General features: G+C 47.2%; 1 protein-coding gene across 1 annotated transcript in view; it reads right to left on the reverse strand.

Annotated features, from left to right (window-relative positions):
• The window catches only part of PTK2 (protein tyrosine kinase 2), a 714,868-nt gene that overhangs the window by 555,445 nt on the left and 141,848 nt on the right, over positions 1-17,575 (reverse strand). Inside the window, 3 exon segments of the mRNA XM_030219604.1 lie at positions 87-127; positions 130-193; positions 16,707-16,784. Of these exon segments, the coding sequence (XP_030075464.1) occupies positions 87-127; positions 130-193; positions 16,707-16,784 (183 nt within the window).

Below are 17,575 nucleotides of genomic sequence, written 5' to 3' on the forward strand. Positions count from 1 at the left end.
AAAAAAACTAATAGTTTCAGGAGATCTTATTTATGGACTGATTCTTCAGCATTGTCACAAAGCTTATATATGAAGGTTTGTCTTACCTCAGGAGCACCTGCAATTTTGAGCTGCAGCATTCCTTTTTGTCCTTGTCTTCACTAGCTGAATACTGAATAGTCTGAACCTGATTGAAGTCTGTTAAATGAGTAGGCTGTAAGAAAATAAGTAAAACATTTGAAATATTAATGCATGACCATTCGTTTTACTTAAGTTTAAATGAAATCAGTTTTATCAAAATCATTGAACACTTCATATTACTAGATTTCAACCAATTTAACCAGGCACCGATCTGAATAATTAGTTTGGTGCCTGGTTAATGTCCAAGTCAGCACAAATACTCAGATATTCGATGCCATAAGCCACAACCCCAGCACTGAATATCTAGGGTTAATTCATGAGCTGAATACTACCATGAATGGGGGGGGGGGGGGGGGGGGGGGTTGTCTATTGTTAAGGCCTAGAGGTACATGTCCCACAGATTTCTTAGAGTTGAGCTTGTCTTCATCTAGGTAAGATTTCTGCCATTTTCTTCAAGTTGTGTATAAAGTTAATGAGAGGAGATCAATTGATGTGGTAATCAACAAAGGATGTGTGCCTGAGTCACTTGGGGGCCCCCTGCATAAGCCTTATTATTTTCTTGGATTTTGGAGCCAGAGCAGTCCGATACTCATTGTTGATGCTCTTTACTGTAGAGACAAATACCTGACCAAGTTGTGATTCCTAATGGTGGAAAATGCACAGCCCAAAGATAAGAGATCTTTGCGACCTGCGGATGATAAAATGGCAGAAGCGCCTTCTTCTCGTGCCCTGCTCCCAAACTTGCTCCATTCTCGAGATTAAAGATTTCGTGGTGCAGGCACTGGACCTGCGCTTGGTGATGCTTTCTGAACAGCTTCTTGAGTAGAGAGGTGTGGTAGCCGTGTTAGTCCACTTTTAAAGGTAATCAATAGAAATAAAACAAAATAAAACATGGAAAAGAAAATAAGATGATACCTTTTTTATTGGACATAATACATTTCTTGATTAGCTTTCGAAGGTTGCCCTTCTTCGTCAGATCGGAAATAAGCAAATGTTGGTAGATGACAGTATATATAAGTGAAACATCAAAGCATTCCAGTGACAGTCTAACAGGATGGGGGTGGATAGGTGAGAGACAGGAAGAGTCGGGTAAATGAGGGACAGGGAGATATGCATGGAGACAGAAGGGTGACAAAGCAGTGCAATTTTATGGTTTATAATGGGCTAGAAAACCCAGATCTTGTTAAATCCTGTCTGGTGTGTCAAAATATTTAATCATTCTGACCTTCAAAGGTCTTACGTTCCTGTATTGTTTTTAAAGTTCCCTTTTAAGATTCTCACCATGAAGTCACTGGCAACAGTGTTCTGGTTTTGTAAAGTGCTGCCCCACGGGCGTGACTTCTTTATTAGTACTGCCATTTTTCATATGGTGTCTATGTAAATTAAATCTCTTCTTTAGCATCTGACTGGTTTCTCCAATGTAGCAGCCTTCGTTCCATTTTTGCACTGAATGATATATACCACATTGGAAGATGAGTGCATGAAAGATTCCTTAATGTTGAATATTTTTTTTTCCAACTCTGGTTGTATGTCACTATAAGGGGGATTCTGTCTGTGGCTTTTTTTTCTTTGTACTGTAGCAGAGTTTCCTGGGTGTTTTGAGGGAGGAGGCAATATTCTTGGAGGATTATTTTGGGGGTTGTAGCCTTTCTGTTCGAAGGATGCAGTCAGGGTTTCAGGTGTCTGTCTCTGTCCCTGGGTCACAGCAGATACGGTGGTATCTTGTGGCTTGGCTGTAAATAATGGATCTTTTTTATGTGAAGGGTGGAAGCTGGAGTTGTGGAGGTAGCTGCATTTGTCAGTGGGTTCTTGTATATGGATGTTTGTATATAGCCATCGCTGATTGAGACTGTGGTGTCCAAAAAAATCGACTTTTTTGGGGAGTTGTTAATTTTGAATCTGATTGTAGGATGGTATGCATTGAAGGAATTGTAAAATTGTTTCAGAGGTTCTTCCCCCTCAGTCCAAATCATAAAAATGTCATCGATGTACCAGTAGTATTTTAGGGGTTGGTCTGGTATGTATTCAGAAAATGTCTCTTCCAGCTCAACATAAAGAGGTTGGCATACTGGGGTGCAGCCTTGGTGCCCATCACAGTGTCCATTATTGTAATAGATGATATTGTTAAAGCGGAAATAGTTGCCAGTTAAAATAAATTGGATTAGTTTTGTAATGGTTTCTGGTGAGTATGATGGTCCAGTGTGTATGTTTTTAGGAGTTTCTCACATGCAGCTATGCCATCCGCATGGGGAATATTGCTGTATAGTGAGTGATTCACACCTGTGGGGCAGCACTTTACAAACCAGAACACTGTACCAGAGACTTCATGGTAAGAATCTTAAAAAGGGAACTTTAAAAACAATACAGGAACGTAAGACCTTTGAAGTCAGAATGATTATTTTGACACCCACCAGACAGGACTTAAAGCTCTGGGTTTTCTAGCCCATTATAAACCATAAAATTGTTACTGCTTTGTCACCCTCCTGTCTCCATACATATCTCACCTGTCCCTCTTCCTGTCTCTCACCTATCCACCCCCATCCTGTTAGACTGTCCACTGGAATGCTTTGATGTTTCACTTATATATACTGTCATCTACCAACATTTGCTTATTTCCGATCTGACGAAGAAGGGCAACCTTTGAAAGGTAATCAAGAAATGTATTAAGTTATGTCAAATAAAAAAGGTATCTTATTTTCTTTTCCATGTTTTATGTTGTTTTTATTTCTATTGAACAGCTTTCAGAATTGCGGGGCCTGCTTCCCAATTTCCCCATAATACCCAGTGTACTGGAGAGCTGGAGGTGAAAGTAGCCAGAGTGGAGGAGAATATACAGGCCACAAGGAAGAGGTGCGAGAGCTTCAATGTCTCCTGCGTTAGCAGGAAGACCACATTGAAAGAGTTGGAAAATCAATCATGCAGGGAAAATCTGCGCTTTGTGGGGTTTCCAGGACATTATCTATCATTGCTTGTAAGAATCTTTGGAGCACTGCCAAGAGAACACCTTCCTGGCTCAGAATAACTATGTAAAAGTGCGCCTCGATTGGTGCATCGGCTGAATCCTAATAGGGAACCGCAGTACAGCCCAGCGTAGTGATAGATGAATTTCATTGCTATGATCAAAAGTTGGAAGTGCTGCATAAATGCAAGCAAAGCAAAAAAGCTGCACTTTATGAATCTGTTCCTACTCATATTTTTCAGGACTATTCTCAAGCCCTCACAGAAAAGCGACGAGCTTTCACCCACTTTGCATACAGCTAGTTGAATAAATGGGGCACTTTATACTGCTCTACCCAATGCTGCTAAACGTTCCCGTGATGGACGTTGGCATACTTTTGCTATTGTACAGCCAGCGTAAGATTTCATAATAACTGACACATCAGCTGTGGCGGAATACTCAAAATGCTCTATCAGTCTAAATAAGGAGATATTACGCCAGATTCTGTTTTATGAATTACTAAGGCTGGTGGTGTATGTTTCTGCCCATTACGTCTGTGTTCTACTAGGGGGTCCTGAGTGCTATTCTGTCCACTATTTTGGAGACGAGTATAGATTGTTCTGTTTCCTTTAGGGAATGGTTGGGAGGTGGAGGGGAACGGACTGTTGGGATTTATCGTCTTGGTGGGTTGGGGGTTGGTGAGGTGTTATGCTATTGCACATTAGATGTATAGGAAAATGAGCTATTGGCTATTTTATTTATTGGGATTTATTAACCACCTTTATGAAGAGATTCACCCACGGCAGTGGTACAGCAGATATAGTTTAACATAAAACTTACAATGTTATAAACAGCATAACAATAGTAAAATAACCGAGAATAAACATAAATACAATAAATGAGATAAACTGAGAACAGTAAACTGAAACCTAATAATAGGAGCTAGCTGTGAAACATCATCAAAAATATACACATTTAATAACACTGGAATTCAAATAGCCAGAGATATAATACTAATGATACATCTAATAAGCATGGCATTAGAACATTCAGCAAATAGATATGATGCTAAAGATTTCATCAGTTGGGTGAGCATGACATTGAGGTGCCATGACACAGGTGGAGGTTTGACAGGGACTTTGATAAAAGCAAACCTCTCATGATACGTTTATATTGTTGGGGTCTTCTGTTTCAATGGGTTTGCAGCTCACTGTTATTGATTTGACATATTGGGGGGGGGGGGGGGCTCCGGGTAAGGGCTAGGAAACCAAGGGCAACAAGATTTACATGAGGGTTTTTTGTTCCTAGATAGTGAAGATACATACCTGTACAGGTATTCTCCAAGACAGCAGGTTCTCACGATTGGGTCGTCATCCGTGAGGGCCCAGGAGAACGGCAAAATGTTTTTACAGCAAAAAACAACGAACTCTCCAGAACGTTCACCCGCACGGGCCAAACACACCACACATACGCGAACAGCTTCCCGCCGCGACGCAAGCGTGCCTACTCAGTTTAATAAAAAGCAAAATAGAGAACTGGAACAATTCCAAAGGGGAGGAGGGTGGGTTTGGAGAACAATCAGCCTGCTGTCCTCGGAGATACCTGCTATAGGTATGTATCTTCACTTTCTCCGAGGACAAGCAGGCTGCTTGTTCTCACGATTGGGGTATCCCTAGCCCCCAGGCTCACTCAAAACAAAGAACACTGGTCAATTGGGCCTCGCAACGGCTAGGACATAACAGAGATTGACCTGAAAAAGAAACACAACTAAATGAGAGTGCAGCCTGGAACAGAACAGAAAAGGGCCTAGGAGAGTGGAGTTGGATTCTCAACCCCGAACAGATTCTGCAGCAACCGACTGCAGGCAGTAATGGGATGTGAGTGTGTGGACTGATGACCACATCACAGCTTTGCAAATCTCTTCTATAGTGGCTGACTTCAAGTGGGCCACCGACGCTGCCATGGCTCTAACACTATGAGCCGTGACATGACCCAGCTTGGGCATAAGTGAAGGAAATGCAATCTGCTAATCAATTGGAAATGGTGCATTTCCCAACAGTGACTCCCCTTCTGTTGGGATCAAAAGAAACAAACATTTGGGCGGACTGTCTGAAGGAGCTTGTCCGCTCCACATATAAGGCCAATGCTCTCTTGCAGTCCAATGTATGCAATTGATGTTCAGAAGGGCGGGTATGAGGACGGGGAAAGAATGTTGGCAAGACACTGACTGGTTCAGATGGAACTCCGACACCACCTTCAACAAGAACTTAGGGTGAGTGCGGAGGACTACTCTGTTGTGATGAAACTTGAGGGTAAGGAGCATGCACTACCAAGCTTGAGGAACTTCGTACTTCCCAAAAGAAATTTTGATGTCAGGTATCTCCCCACTTGTTTTAGGGACCCATAGAAGCTTGTTTTACCTGGATTCAGGCAAAGTTTGCTGTTTTTTTAGCCCATTCCTGAACTGATGTTAGACAGGTAGTCAGTTTATTCAGGGCTGTGGGTAAGTCAGGTTCAATGGGTTATGAGCAGCTGCATGTCATCTGCATAGATGTAGAACCGAGTGCCCATTGACCCGATCAGCTTGTCTAATGGCTTGAATAGATAGGTGACAGTATTGATCCTTGTGGTACCCCACAGGTCAGTGCCAATGGTGGTGATGAGGTGCTGCCAAACACTACGGACTGTGCCTGTCTGATAGGATCTGAACCAATTAAGTACTGTTCCACTGATACCTGTTTTTTCAATGCTTGCTGTAAAATCATCTCATCTGTAATCCTCTGTCCTGAGCTGCAACTATCAATCGCTCATCCTTAGGTTTCAATTCACCTCTTCTTAATCATTCATGTGTGTCCAATTTTGATCAATGAATGGTTCCCTGTAGTAACACTTTGTATTTCCCACTGTACTTATGCATTTGATACTTGTTGTTTCTTTCCTGTTGATCCAATTCCTTGAAGACTTTTTCCTCTCTTCCTTTGCAAATCTGTTGCTTCTTTCCTCTCGTCAGAATGCTTTCCAAGTTTAATCACTGAACTGGATTCTGCACTTTTTGTGTATTGGAATCTGATGATGCCTTTAACTAAGCCTGGAGGGCTATGATAGCAACTCGATAGGTATAATCTATTTCTATAAGACCAACCCCCTCCTTCAGATCTAGTAAAGTACAGTCTTGGCATACACTGATTCTTATAGATGATCTTTGGACATGGAGGAGTTTTCTTGATCGCACATCTAGTTTTCAAGATCTTAAAGATGCCAGTTTACAATACCACAACTATCTGAGAGTGCAAAAGTGCCAGTACCTTATTCCATGATGTTAATGCACTCTTCAGTATCAGGTTTTAGTCACTTTTCAAACCAGATAAAGTAGCCAAACAGAACACAGCACATCCCCACAAAAAATCTGGACAAAAAATAAAATATGATAAAAATAAACTGGTAGAGCGAAAAAATCTTGTGATTAGTATTCTGAAGACTATATAACTGCAAAAAAGATAGTGAAGGTACCAATGAGCCTTCCTGTGCAGTTTCCTTTTCAAAATTCAGACAGCATAAATAAACATTTAAGGTGAGTTACGTTTCCCACAGAAATCTTCGAAATAAATCTCCATATTTTCTCTCCCAAACTAACTCTGCCCCTCTTTTGTGCACGTAAAAAATACTCATGCGGAAAATAAACCTGAGTATTGTTAATGGGGATGGGGCGGGGGGGTTGGGTCACAAACATTTGTTTATGTTAACATCCATATTTACAACACATAAAAACCTTTGGACTATTGTCTCCCCACCCCGATAAAAATTCATGTCTTCCGTAACTACAGTATAAGAATCCCTATATATATATATATATATATATATATATATATATATATATATATATATATATATATATATATATAGATATAGATATAGAATAGATATATCTATTTATATAGGATATATAGATAGATATATATATAGATATAGTCAAATGCTACATACCTGTAGAAGGTATTCTCCGAGGACAGCAGGCTGATTGTTTTCTCACTGATGGGTGACGTTCACGGCAGCCCTCCAATCGGAAACTTCACTAGCAAAGGCCTTTGCTAGCCCTCGCGAGCCCATGCGCACCGCGCATGCGCGGCCCGTCTTCCCACCCAAACCGGCTCATGTTCGTAGTCCCATATGTAGCAAGAGAAAGACAAGGGAAGACACAACTCCAAGGGGAGGCGGGCGGGGTTTGTGAGAACAATCAGCCTGCTGACCTCGGAGAATACCTTCTACAGGTATGTAGCATTCGCTTTCTCCGAGGACAAGCAGGGCTGCTTGTTCTCACTGATGGGGTATCCCTAGCCCCCAGGCTCACTCAAAACAACAAACATGGTCAATTGGGCCTCGCACAGGCGAGGACGTAACGGAGATTGACCTAACAATTTATCCAACTAACTGAGAGTGTAGCCTGGAACAGAATAAACATGGGCCTAGGGGTGGAGTGGATTCTAAACCCCGACACAGCTTCTGAAGCACTGACTGCCCCGAACCCGACTGTCGCGGTCGGTATCCTGCTGCAGCAGTAATGAGATGTGAATTTGTGGGACAGATGACCACGTCGCAGCTTTTGCAGATCTCTTCAATAGTGGCTGACTTCAAGTGGGGCCACTGACGCAGCCATGGCTCTGACATTGTGAGCCGTGACATGACCCTCAAGAGCCAGCCCAGCCTGGGGTAAGTGGAAGGAAATGCAATCTGCTAGCCAATTGGATATGGTGTGTTTCCCCACAGCCACTCCCCTCCTGTTGGGATCAAAAGAAACAAACAATTGGGTGGACTGTCTGTGGGCTGTGTCCGCTCCAGATAGAAGGCCAATGCTCTTTTGCAAGTCCAATGTGTGCAGCTGACGATCAGCAGGGCAGGAATGGGACGGGGGGAAAAAATGTTGGCAAGACAACTTACTGGTTCAGATGGAACTCCGACACTACCTTCGGCAAGAACTTAGGGTGAGTGCGGAGGACTACTCTGTTATGATGAAATTTGGTGTAAGGGGCCTGGGCTACCAGGTCCTGAGCTCACGACTTCCTACGAGCTGAAGTAACTGCCACCAAGAAAATGACCTTCAGGTCAAGTACATCAGAGTGGCAGGAGTTCAGTGGCTCAAAAGGAGGTTTTCATCAGCTGGGATGAGAACGACATTGAGATCCCAGTGACACTGTAGGAGGTTTGACGGGGGGGCTTCGACAAAAGCAAACCTCTCATGAAGACGAACAACTAAAGGCTGTCCTGAGATCGGCTTACCTTCCACAACTGTAATGGTATTACTGATTGCACTAGGTGAACCCTTACAGAGGTGGTCTTGAGACCAGACTCAGACAAGTGCAGAAGGTGTCAATCAGGGTCTGTGTAACATAGTAACCATAGTAGATGGCGGCAGAAAAAGAACCTGCATGGTCCCATCTAGTCTGCCCACGATAAACTCATATGTGTATACCTTACCTTGATTTGTACCTGTCTTTTTCAGGGCACAGACCGTATATAAGGTCTGTCCAGCAGTATTTCCCGCCTCCCAACCTCCAGATCCCGCCATCCCATCACAGGCTCGGAGCACAGACCCGTATAAGTCTGCCTCCCCTACTCCTAGCCTCTCAACCACAAACCCCTCTTCCCCCCGCCACCGATTTCAGCAACCTTATGTGATCCATTCCTTCTGCACAAGATTCCTTTATTGCCTATCCCACGCATGTTTGAATTCCGTTACCGTTTTCATCTCCCACCACCTCCCACGGGAGGGCATTCCAAGCGTTCACACCCCTCTCTGTGAAGAATACTTCCTGACATCTTTCCTGAGTCTGCCCCCCTTCAATCTCACTTCATGTCCTCTCGTTCTACCGCCCTTCCCATCTCCGGAAAAGATTCGTTGCGGATTAATACCTTTCAATATTTGAACGTCGGTATCATATCACCCCTGTTCCTCCTTTCCTCCAGAGTATACATGTCAGGTCAGCAAGTCTCTCTTCATACGTCTTGGAACGCAACTCCCATACCATCCTCGTATCTTTTCTTTGCACCGCTTCCAATTTTTTTTAACATCCTTCGCAAGGGTACGGCCTCCAAAACTAAATACAATACTCCAGGTGAGGCCTCACCACGTCTTATACAGGGGCATTAAACCTCCTTTCTTCTGCTGGTCACACCTCTCTCTATACAGCCTAGGCAACCTTCTCGCTACGGCCACCGCCTTGTCGCACTGTTTTCATCGCCTTCAGGTCCTCAGATACTATCACCCCAAGATCCCTCTCCCTGTCCGTGTCTATCAGGCTCTCCCCACCTAACACATACGCCTCCCTTGGATTTCTACTCCATAAGTGCATCACTTTGCATTTCTTCGCATTGAATTTAATTGCCAAACGTTAGACCATTTTTCCAGCTTCCTCAGATCTTTTTTCATGTTTTCCACTCCTCCGGGGTGTCCACCTCTGTGCAAAATCTTGGTGTCATCCGCAAAAAGGCAAACTTTACCTTGTAACCCTTCGGCAATGTCACTCACAAATATATGAACAGAATATATTTGTAGGACAAGAGCGAGGATCTAGGGCCTGCTGTCACACCAGACGGCAAACCTCCTCCATTAAAAGAAGTAACTCCTCTTAGTGGAATCTTCCCTGGAAGCAAGCAAGATACGGGAGACACCCTCTGACAGACCCAAAGAAGCAAAGTCTACGCCCTCAACATCCAGGCCGTGAGAGCTAGAGACTGGAGGTTGGGATGCAGAAGCGCCCCTTCGTCCTGTGTGATGAGGGTCGGAAAACACTCCAATCTCTACGGTTCTTCGGAGGACAACTCCAGAAGAAGAGGGAACCAGATCTGCCGCGGCCAAAAAGGAGCAATCAGAATCATGGTGCCTCGGTCTTGCTTGAGTTTCAACAAAGTCTTCCCCACCAGAGGTATGGGAGGATAAGCATACAGCAGACCTTCCTCCCAGTCCAGGAAGAAGGCATCCGATGCCAGTCTGCCGTGGGCCTGAAGTCTGGAACAGAACTGAGGGACTTTGTGGTTGGCCTGAGATGCAAAGAGATCTACCAAGTGGGTGCCCCACACCTGGAAGATCTGGCGCACTACTCTGGATTGAGTGACCACTCGTGAGGTTGCATAATCCCTGCTCAACCTGTCGGCCAGACTGTTGTTTACGCCTGCCAGATATGTGGGCTTGAGCACCATGCCGTGACGGCGAGCCCACAGCCACATGCTGACAGCTTCCTGACACAGGAGGCGAGATCCCCCTGCTGTTGATGTAATACATGGGCAACCTGGTTGTCTGTCTGAATTTGGATAATTGGTGGGACAGCCGATCTCTCTGAAAGCCTTCAGAGCGTTCCAGACCGCTCGTAACTCCAGGAGATTGATCTGCAGATCGCGTTCCTGAAGGGACCAACTTCCTGGGTGTGAAGCCCATCGACATGAGCTTCCCACCCCAGGAGAGACGCATCCGTAGTCAGCACTTTTTGTGGCTGAGGAATTTGGAAGGACGTCCCAGATTCAAATTGGACCAAATCGTCCACCAATACGAGAGATTTGAGAAAAACTCGTGGACAGGTGGATCACGTCTTCTAGATCCCCAGCAGCCTGAAACCACTGGGAAGCTAGGGTCCATTGAGCAGATCGCATGTGAAGGCGGGCCATGGGAGTCACATGAACTGTGCAATCTCAACATCTGCCGAGCTGTGATCTGCTGGGATGCTCGCACCCGAGAGACGAGGGACAACAAGTTGTTGGCTTTCGTCGCTGGGAGATAGGCACGAGCCGTCCGAGAATCCAGCAGAGCTCCTATGAATTTGAGTCTCTGTACTGGGAGAAGATGGGACTTTGGATAATTTATCACAAACCCCAGTAGCTCCAGGAGGCGAATAGTCATCTGCATGGACTGTAGAGCTCCTGCCTCGGATGTGTTCTTCACCAGCCAATCGTCGAGATAGGGGAACACGTGTACTCCCAAGCCTGCGAAGCGCCGCTGCTACTACAGCCAGGCACTTCGTGAACACTCTGGGCGCAGAGGCGAGCCCAAAGGGTAGCACACAGTACTGAAAGTGACGTGTGCCCAGTTGAAATCGCAGAGTACTGCCTGTGAGCTGGCAGTTTCTGGATATGCGTGTAGGCGTCCTTCAAGTCCAGAGAGCATAGCCAGTCGTTTTCCTGAATCATGAGGGAGAAGGGTGCCCAGAGGAAAGCATCCTGAACTTTTCCTTGACCAGATATTTGTTCAGGGCCCTTAGGTCTAGGATGGGACGCATCCCCCCTGTTTTCTTTTCCACAGGGAAGTACCTGGAATAGAATCCCAGCCGCTTCTTGCCCCGGATGGCACGGGATCAACCGCATTGGCGCTGAGAAGGGCGGAGAGTTCCTCTGCAAGTACCCGCTTGTGCTGGGAAGCTGTAGGATTGAGCTCCCGGTGGGCAATTTGGAGGTTTTCGAGGCCAAATTGAGGGCGTATCCTTGCCGGACTATTTGAAGAATCCAACGGTCGGAGGTTGGTGAAAAACTTTCAACCTCACCCCGACCGGGCAGGTCGCCCGGCACTGATAAGATTGATGTCGGCTATGCTCTGCTGGAGCCAGTCAAAAGCTCGCCCCCTGCTTTTGCTGGGGAGCCGTGGGGCCTTGCTGAGGTGCACGCTGACGACGAGCGAGCGCGCTGGGGCTTAGCCTGGGCCACAGGCTGTCGAGAAGGAGGATTGTACCTACGTTTACCAGAAGAGTAGGGAACAGTCTTCCTTCCCCCATAAAAACGTCTACCTGAGGAGGTAGATGCTGAAGGCTGCCGGCGGGAGAACTTGTCGAAAGCGGTATCCCGCTGGTGGAGCTGCTCTACCACCTGCTCGACTTTCTCTCCAAAAAATGTTGTCCGCTCGGCAAGGGGAGTCCCAAATCCGCTGCTGGATCCTATTCTCCAGGTCGGAGGCATGCAGCCATGAGAGTCTGCGGCATCACCACACCTTGAGCAGCGGCCCTTGGACGCAACATCAAAGGTATCATACACCCCTCTGGCAGGAATTTTCTGCACGCCTTCAGCTGCCTGAACCACCTCCTGAAATGGCTTGGCTTGCTCAGGAGGGAGCTTGTCCACCAAGCCCGCCAACTGCCGCACATTGTTCCGCATATGTATGCTCATGTAGAGCTGGTAAGGACTGAATTTTGGCACGAGCATAGAAGAATGGTAGGCCTTCCTCCAAAGGAGTCTAAGGTTCTAGAGTCTTTGCCCTGGGGGCCAAAGCATGCTCCCTAGAACTCTTAGCCTTCTTAGGGCCAGATCCACCACACCAGAGTCATGAGGCAACTGAGCGCGCATCAGCTCTGGATCCCCATGGATCCGGTACTGGACTCGATCTTCTTGGGAATGTGGGGATTACTAGAGGCTGGTCCAGTTCGCCAGCAATGTCTTTTTTAGGACATGATGCATGGGTATGTGGACGCTTCCTTAGGTGGAGAAGTATAGTCCAAGAAGCTCAAACATTTCAGCCTGGGCTCATCCTCTCACGACCACCTGGGAAGGGGATGGGTCGTAGACCATCTCCAGGGACAAAGCCGCAAAAGACAGACTCTCGGGAGGAGAAAGCTGCCTCTCAGGGGAGGGAGTGGGATCAGAAGGAAGGCCATCAGACTCCTCGTCAGAGAAATATCTGATGTCCTCCTCCTCCTCCTCCCACGAGGCCTCACCATCGGTATCAGACACAAGTTCATGAACCTGTGTCTGAAGCTGTGCCCAACTCGACTCCGTGGAAACACGGCCACGGTGAGATCGTCGAGAAGTAGACTCCCTCGCCCGCACCGGCGAAGCTCCCTCCACCGACGTCGTCGGGGAGCCTTCCTGGGAGGCGGCCGCAGTCGATACCGAATGCGGTACCAATGTCAGAGACCTCACCCCGGGCAAGGGGCCAGCCGGCGCCTCACTCGACGGTACCGGTGGCGCAAGCACCCCCGGCACCGGAGGGGAAGGGCGCAACAGCTCTCCCAGGATCTCTGGGAGAACGGCCCGGAGACTCTCGTGCAGAGCGGCTGTGGAGAAAGACATGGAAGCTGATGCAGGCGTCGAGGTCAGAGTCTGTTCCGGGCGTGGAGGCTGTTCCGGGCTGTCCAAGGTGGAGCGCATCGACACCTCCTGAACAGAGGGTGAGCGGTCCTCTCAGTGCCGATGCCTACTGGGTGCCGACTCCCTCGGCGACCCAGAGCTCTCGGTACCGACGCGGGAAGGGGACCGGTGTCGATGCTTCTTTGATTTTTTCAGACGAAGCATGTCACCGGAGCTTCCCGGTACCGACGAGGAGGACGTAGAATCCAGCCGTCTCTTCCTCGGGGCCGAGGCCGAAGAAGATCGGTCTCGGGGGGGCTGTACCGCAGGAGCCCTCAGGGTAGGAGGAGACCCACCCGAAGGCTCACCGCCACCAGCAGGGGAATGGACAGCCCTCACCTGCACTCCAGTCGAAGCACCACCGTCTGACGACATCAGCAACAGCGGAGGTCCCGATACCACCGACGCCGACACAGCCTTCCGATGTCTCGGTACTGGCGATGCAGAGGGTCGATACCTCGATGCAGTCAATACAGTCGATGCCGAGGTCGAAGGTCTTGATGCTGCCGACGTCGATGCACTCGACTCCGGTGCTGTTGTCGACGAACAGCCCGAGAACAACACGTTCCACTGGGCCAATCTCGCAACCTGAGTCCTCTTTTGTAAAAGAGCACAAAGACTACAGGCCTGCGGGCGGTGCCCAGCCCCCAGACACTGAAGACACGAAGCGTGCCTATCAGTGAGTGAGATTACCCGGGCGCACTGGGTGTACTTCTTGAAGCCGCTGGGAGACTTCAATGACATGGGCGGAAAAATCACGCCGGCGAAATCAAAATTCATAATGGCGACGAAGGGCACCAAAATAAGGGAGAGAGAAAAAACCCGTACTGAGGCCCCAAAAAAGGTCTACCCCGAAAGCGAAAGGAAACTTACGTCGGGGAAACAAACTGGACACACGGGAAGGGACAAGACCGAGGTCTTATTTTTTTTTTTTTTTTTGCAAAATCGCGAAGACACGCGAGGGTCAACTTTGAGGGGCGCGAAATGGCGCAAAACACGACCGTCCCGAGCGCGGACAAAAGAAGACTGACGAACACGAGCCGGTTCAGGCGGGAGGACGGCCGTGCATGCGCGGTGTGCATGCGCGCGCAAGGACTAGCAAAGGCCTTTGCTAGTGAAGTTTCCGATTGGAGGGGCTGCCGTGGACGTCACCCATCAGTGAGAACAAGCAGCCTGCTTGTCCTCAGAGAAATATATATATATATAAAATTTGCTCCTGCAACGTTCCAATGTCTCTCACTGCATTCGTAACCATCTCCTGATGTCACTCTCCCGCAGTAGAAGCCTGCATGCCTGACGTCAGGAGATGTTACTACCCCCTCTCCTCCCATGTCCACCGGCCAGCGCCTCCCTCCCTCTGTCTCCGTGCCCTCAGACAGCAAGGAGGACATGTGCGGGTGCCCCAGCCCTTCGTACATGGCAGCTGCTGTTTAAAAAGTTTTACCTACTGCTCGGCCGCCAACACTGAAGTCCAGCAAGTACAGACGCTGCTTCAGACAGGCTGTGGTTTCGCTTCTGTTATCTGCAGTTCCTGTGGTCCCAGCCTTCTGCAAACAGGACATGAGGGAGCGGGGAACCAGAGGAACAGCTGAAACAAGCGGTTGACGGACGAGCAGGAGGTAAAACCTTTAAACAGCAGCTGCCTCATACGAAGGGCTTGGGCACCCGCACACATCCTCCTTGCTGTCGGAGGCCACAGAGACAGAGGGAGGGAGGCGCTGGCCGGCAGAAATGGGAGGGGCGGGCGCAGACATCAGAGGAGAGGGGGTCCTGAGAGGAGAGGGGGTCCTGAGATGAGAGAGAAGGGGGGAGGGGGGTCCTGCGATGACAGGGGGAGGAGGAGGGGGGGGGGGGGGTGATGAGGAGGGGGGAGGAGGGGGTGGATAGGGGTGATGTGGAGGGGGGGGGATGAGGAGGGGGAGGAGGGGGCCCTGGAACCTTGCTAGTGCCCGTTTCCTTTCTGTTGGAAACGGACCTCTTTGGTCATGGTTCCCTTAAGAAGATAATTACCATTGCATCATCATTTTCCTAGCGCCCGTTTCATGTCTTTCAGAAACGGGCCTTTTTTTACTAGTGTGTAGATATATTTTACTATATAAATGAAGAGTGACCGATGTGCCGCGCATGCGCAGAACAGCACAGCTGTTCTGCGCATGCGTCACATCACAGGTCTGTCTCGTGCATTTGGCCGCTCCACCCAACTGCCTCCAAGAAGAGGGCAGGACAGACGCGCGCCTTTGCTTTGCTGTGCCCCGTGTTGCTTCAGCCTTCCCACACCCCCATGTAGGTATGAATGGACCCCTTCCAATGGAAGGGCCGAAGGGTTAGGGTGCTGCTCCGCTTTTGATCGACCAATTCCCCGCCTAAAGGGCAGGCTGTCTGTGTGAAGAAGCAGACGGCAGCCATCCGTCCTCCCCCTAGCTCCAGCGTAACATGGTATGGTCGGGTGGAATGTTCTGATTTCCTTTTTTTGGTGTTTCGAGACGTCATTGCTGGGTTGTTTGCACTCAGGGCTGGCGCGGGGGAGTGAGGTGGTGCTGGCGGGGCAGCACAGCCTGTCGGTTTAATTCTTTCTTTTTCTCAGTTCCCCTTCTCTAGAATCAAGTCCACCCCGACTAGATGACAGCTCATGAGGGATTTTAAGCGGTAAATGTTCGCTCTACCTGCGAAAAGGGTGTGGCCGGTGGTACCTGGACCCTGGTGTTTTCCCTGCAGGCCCCAAATTCTCTCCCCAGCATGACAGAACACTATCAATGCCTCTACCGAGGGCTGGGACATAGGGAGAACACAGTCAACCGGTGCAGACTTTAGCTTTTATTTTTTGTTAAACAACTGAGAAAGGAGAAAGAGGCAAGGAGAGGAAGCAGTGCTGGGTTAGGGGTGGCCAGGTGTACTCCCCAAAGGTGGTGCCGCTCAGCCGAACTCCCCACAAGCTGAACTGAACCCCAAAGGCCAGGAACTAACAGCAGAAGAAATCAGGAGCTGGCAAAGATCTGTCTACTCCCCTGCTGCAGATAGAGAATACTCTCACTCTCTCTCTTTCAGACAGACACACACACACACTCTTTCTCTCTCTCTCTCTCTCTCTCTCTCTCTCTCACACACAAAATATTAGAATAAGGGATATGGGAAATCAAATAAGTCACACACACATACATATACACACACACACTCTCTCTCACTCTCACTCTGAAAACAAACTCACTCTCACACACACAAAATATTAGAACAATAAGGGACATGTGAAATCAAATAAGTCACACAATAACAAGGTTCACATTCAGTTTACTGAAAGAACGTAGTATATAAAAGTGTACTGTACACATCCACTCTCATTTCTTGCTTTGGCTATTTCATTACGTTTCACATTTCTCCTTAAGGTAGCTTTTAAATTACATTTAAGAAATAAAAATTCTTGCCCGTTTTAATGGGCTTAACGGCTTGTAGATATATATATATATATATATATATATATATATTATATATATATATAAAAAATGTTCTGGCATTATCACAACAAAACAAAACAAAATGAGAAGGCAACACTTACGTTAGAGCCTTTGTCAGTAAGGTAGCTAATTCCTTCTCCAGGTCCAATTGCTAGCTCCACAGAAATAATCCAGCTTGACTTTATAGGTATAAAAAGGTGGGAGTAAAGGGAAAGAATAAAACGGAAAACACAGGATGAAGCAACATTAATTTCACATAAAAGTCACAAATCCTTCCCAGTTCCAAAAATGGGAATGATTTATATTTGTTTTTAATTCTTCACAACTTCCAGAAGCTAAAAACTAAGTTTTAGTATGGTTTAGACTACATATAGTTAAATACCTTAACCACTAAGGGACAGATTCAGTATAAGGTGCCCAAAAGGTTAAGCACTGTCAAAACCCACACTAGGCGCCAATTCTACAAAAGTGGCTTAGTGCAAAGCAACCTTTATAGAATAGGTCTTACCGCAGATTCCCACACACAACTTTGGATGCAATGATTTACGCCTTCTCAAACCTGGTATAAATCCTCATGAACAACTGGTGGCAGTTAGGCATGTAAATCCAAGTATTCTATAACATAGCACCTAATTTCTGGGAATGCCCTTGACCCGCACATACCTCTCCATAGCCATGCCCTCTTTTGAATTCCGTGATATGAAATTTAGGCGCACATGTTATAGAATAGGGTGTAGGGCAGATATGTGCTTAATTCCACATTATTGCCAATTTACTCCAATAATTGACTATCAGTGTCTTATTGAAAATGAGTGACCTATATAGAATCCAGGGGATAAATGATTCTAAAAAAGACATTCATAAAAGAATAAAGTAAAACATGAATTAAAATAGAAACCATCATAGATAATGTAATTGAGAAGCATTACAAAATTTGAAATAAACACAGCTAAATAATTGCAAAATTAAA

This window comes from Microcaecilia unicolor, chromosome 1 (assembly GCF_901765095.1).
Source record: "Microcaecilia unicolor chromosome 1, aMicUni1.1, whole genome shotgun sequence".
Classification (NCBI taxonomy): Eukaryota; Metazoa; Chordata; class Amphibia; order Gymnophiona; family Siphonopidae; genus Microcaecilia; species Microcaecilia unicolor.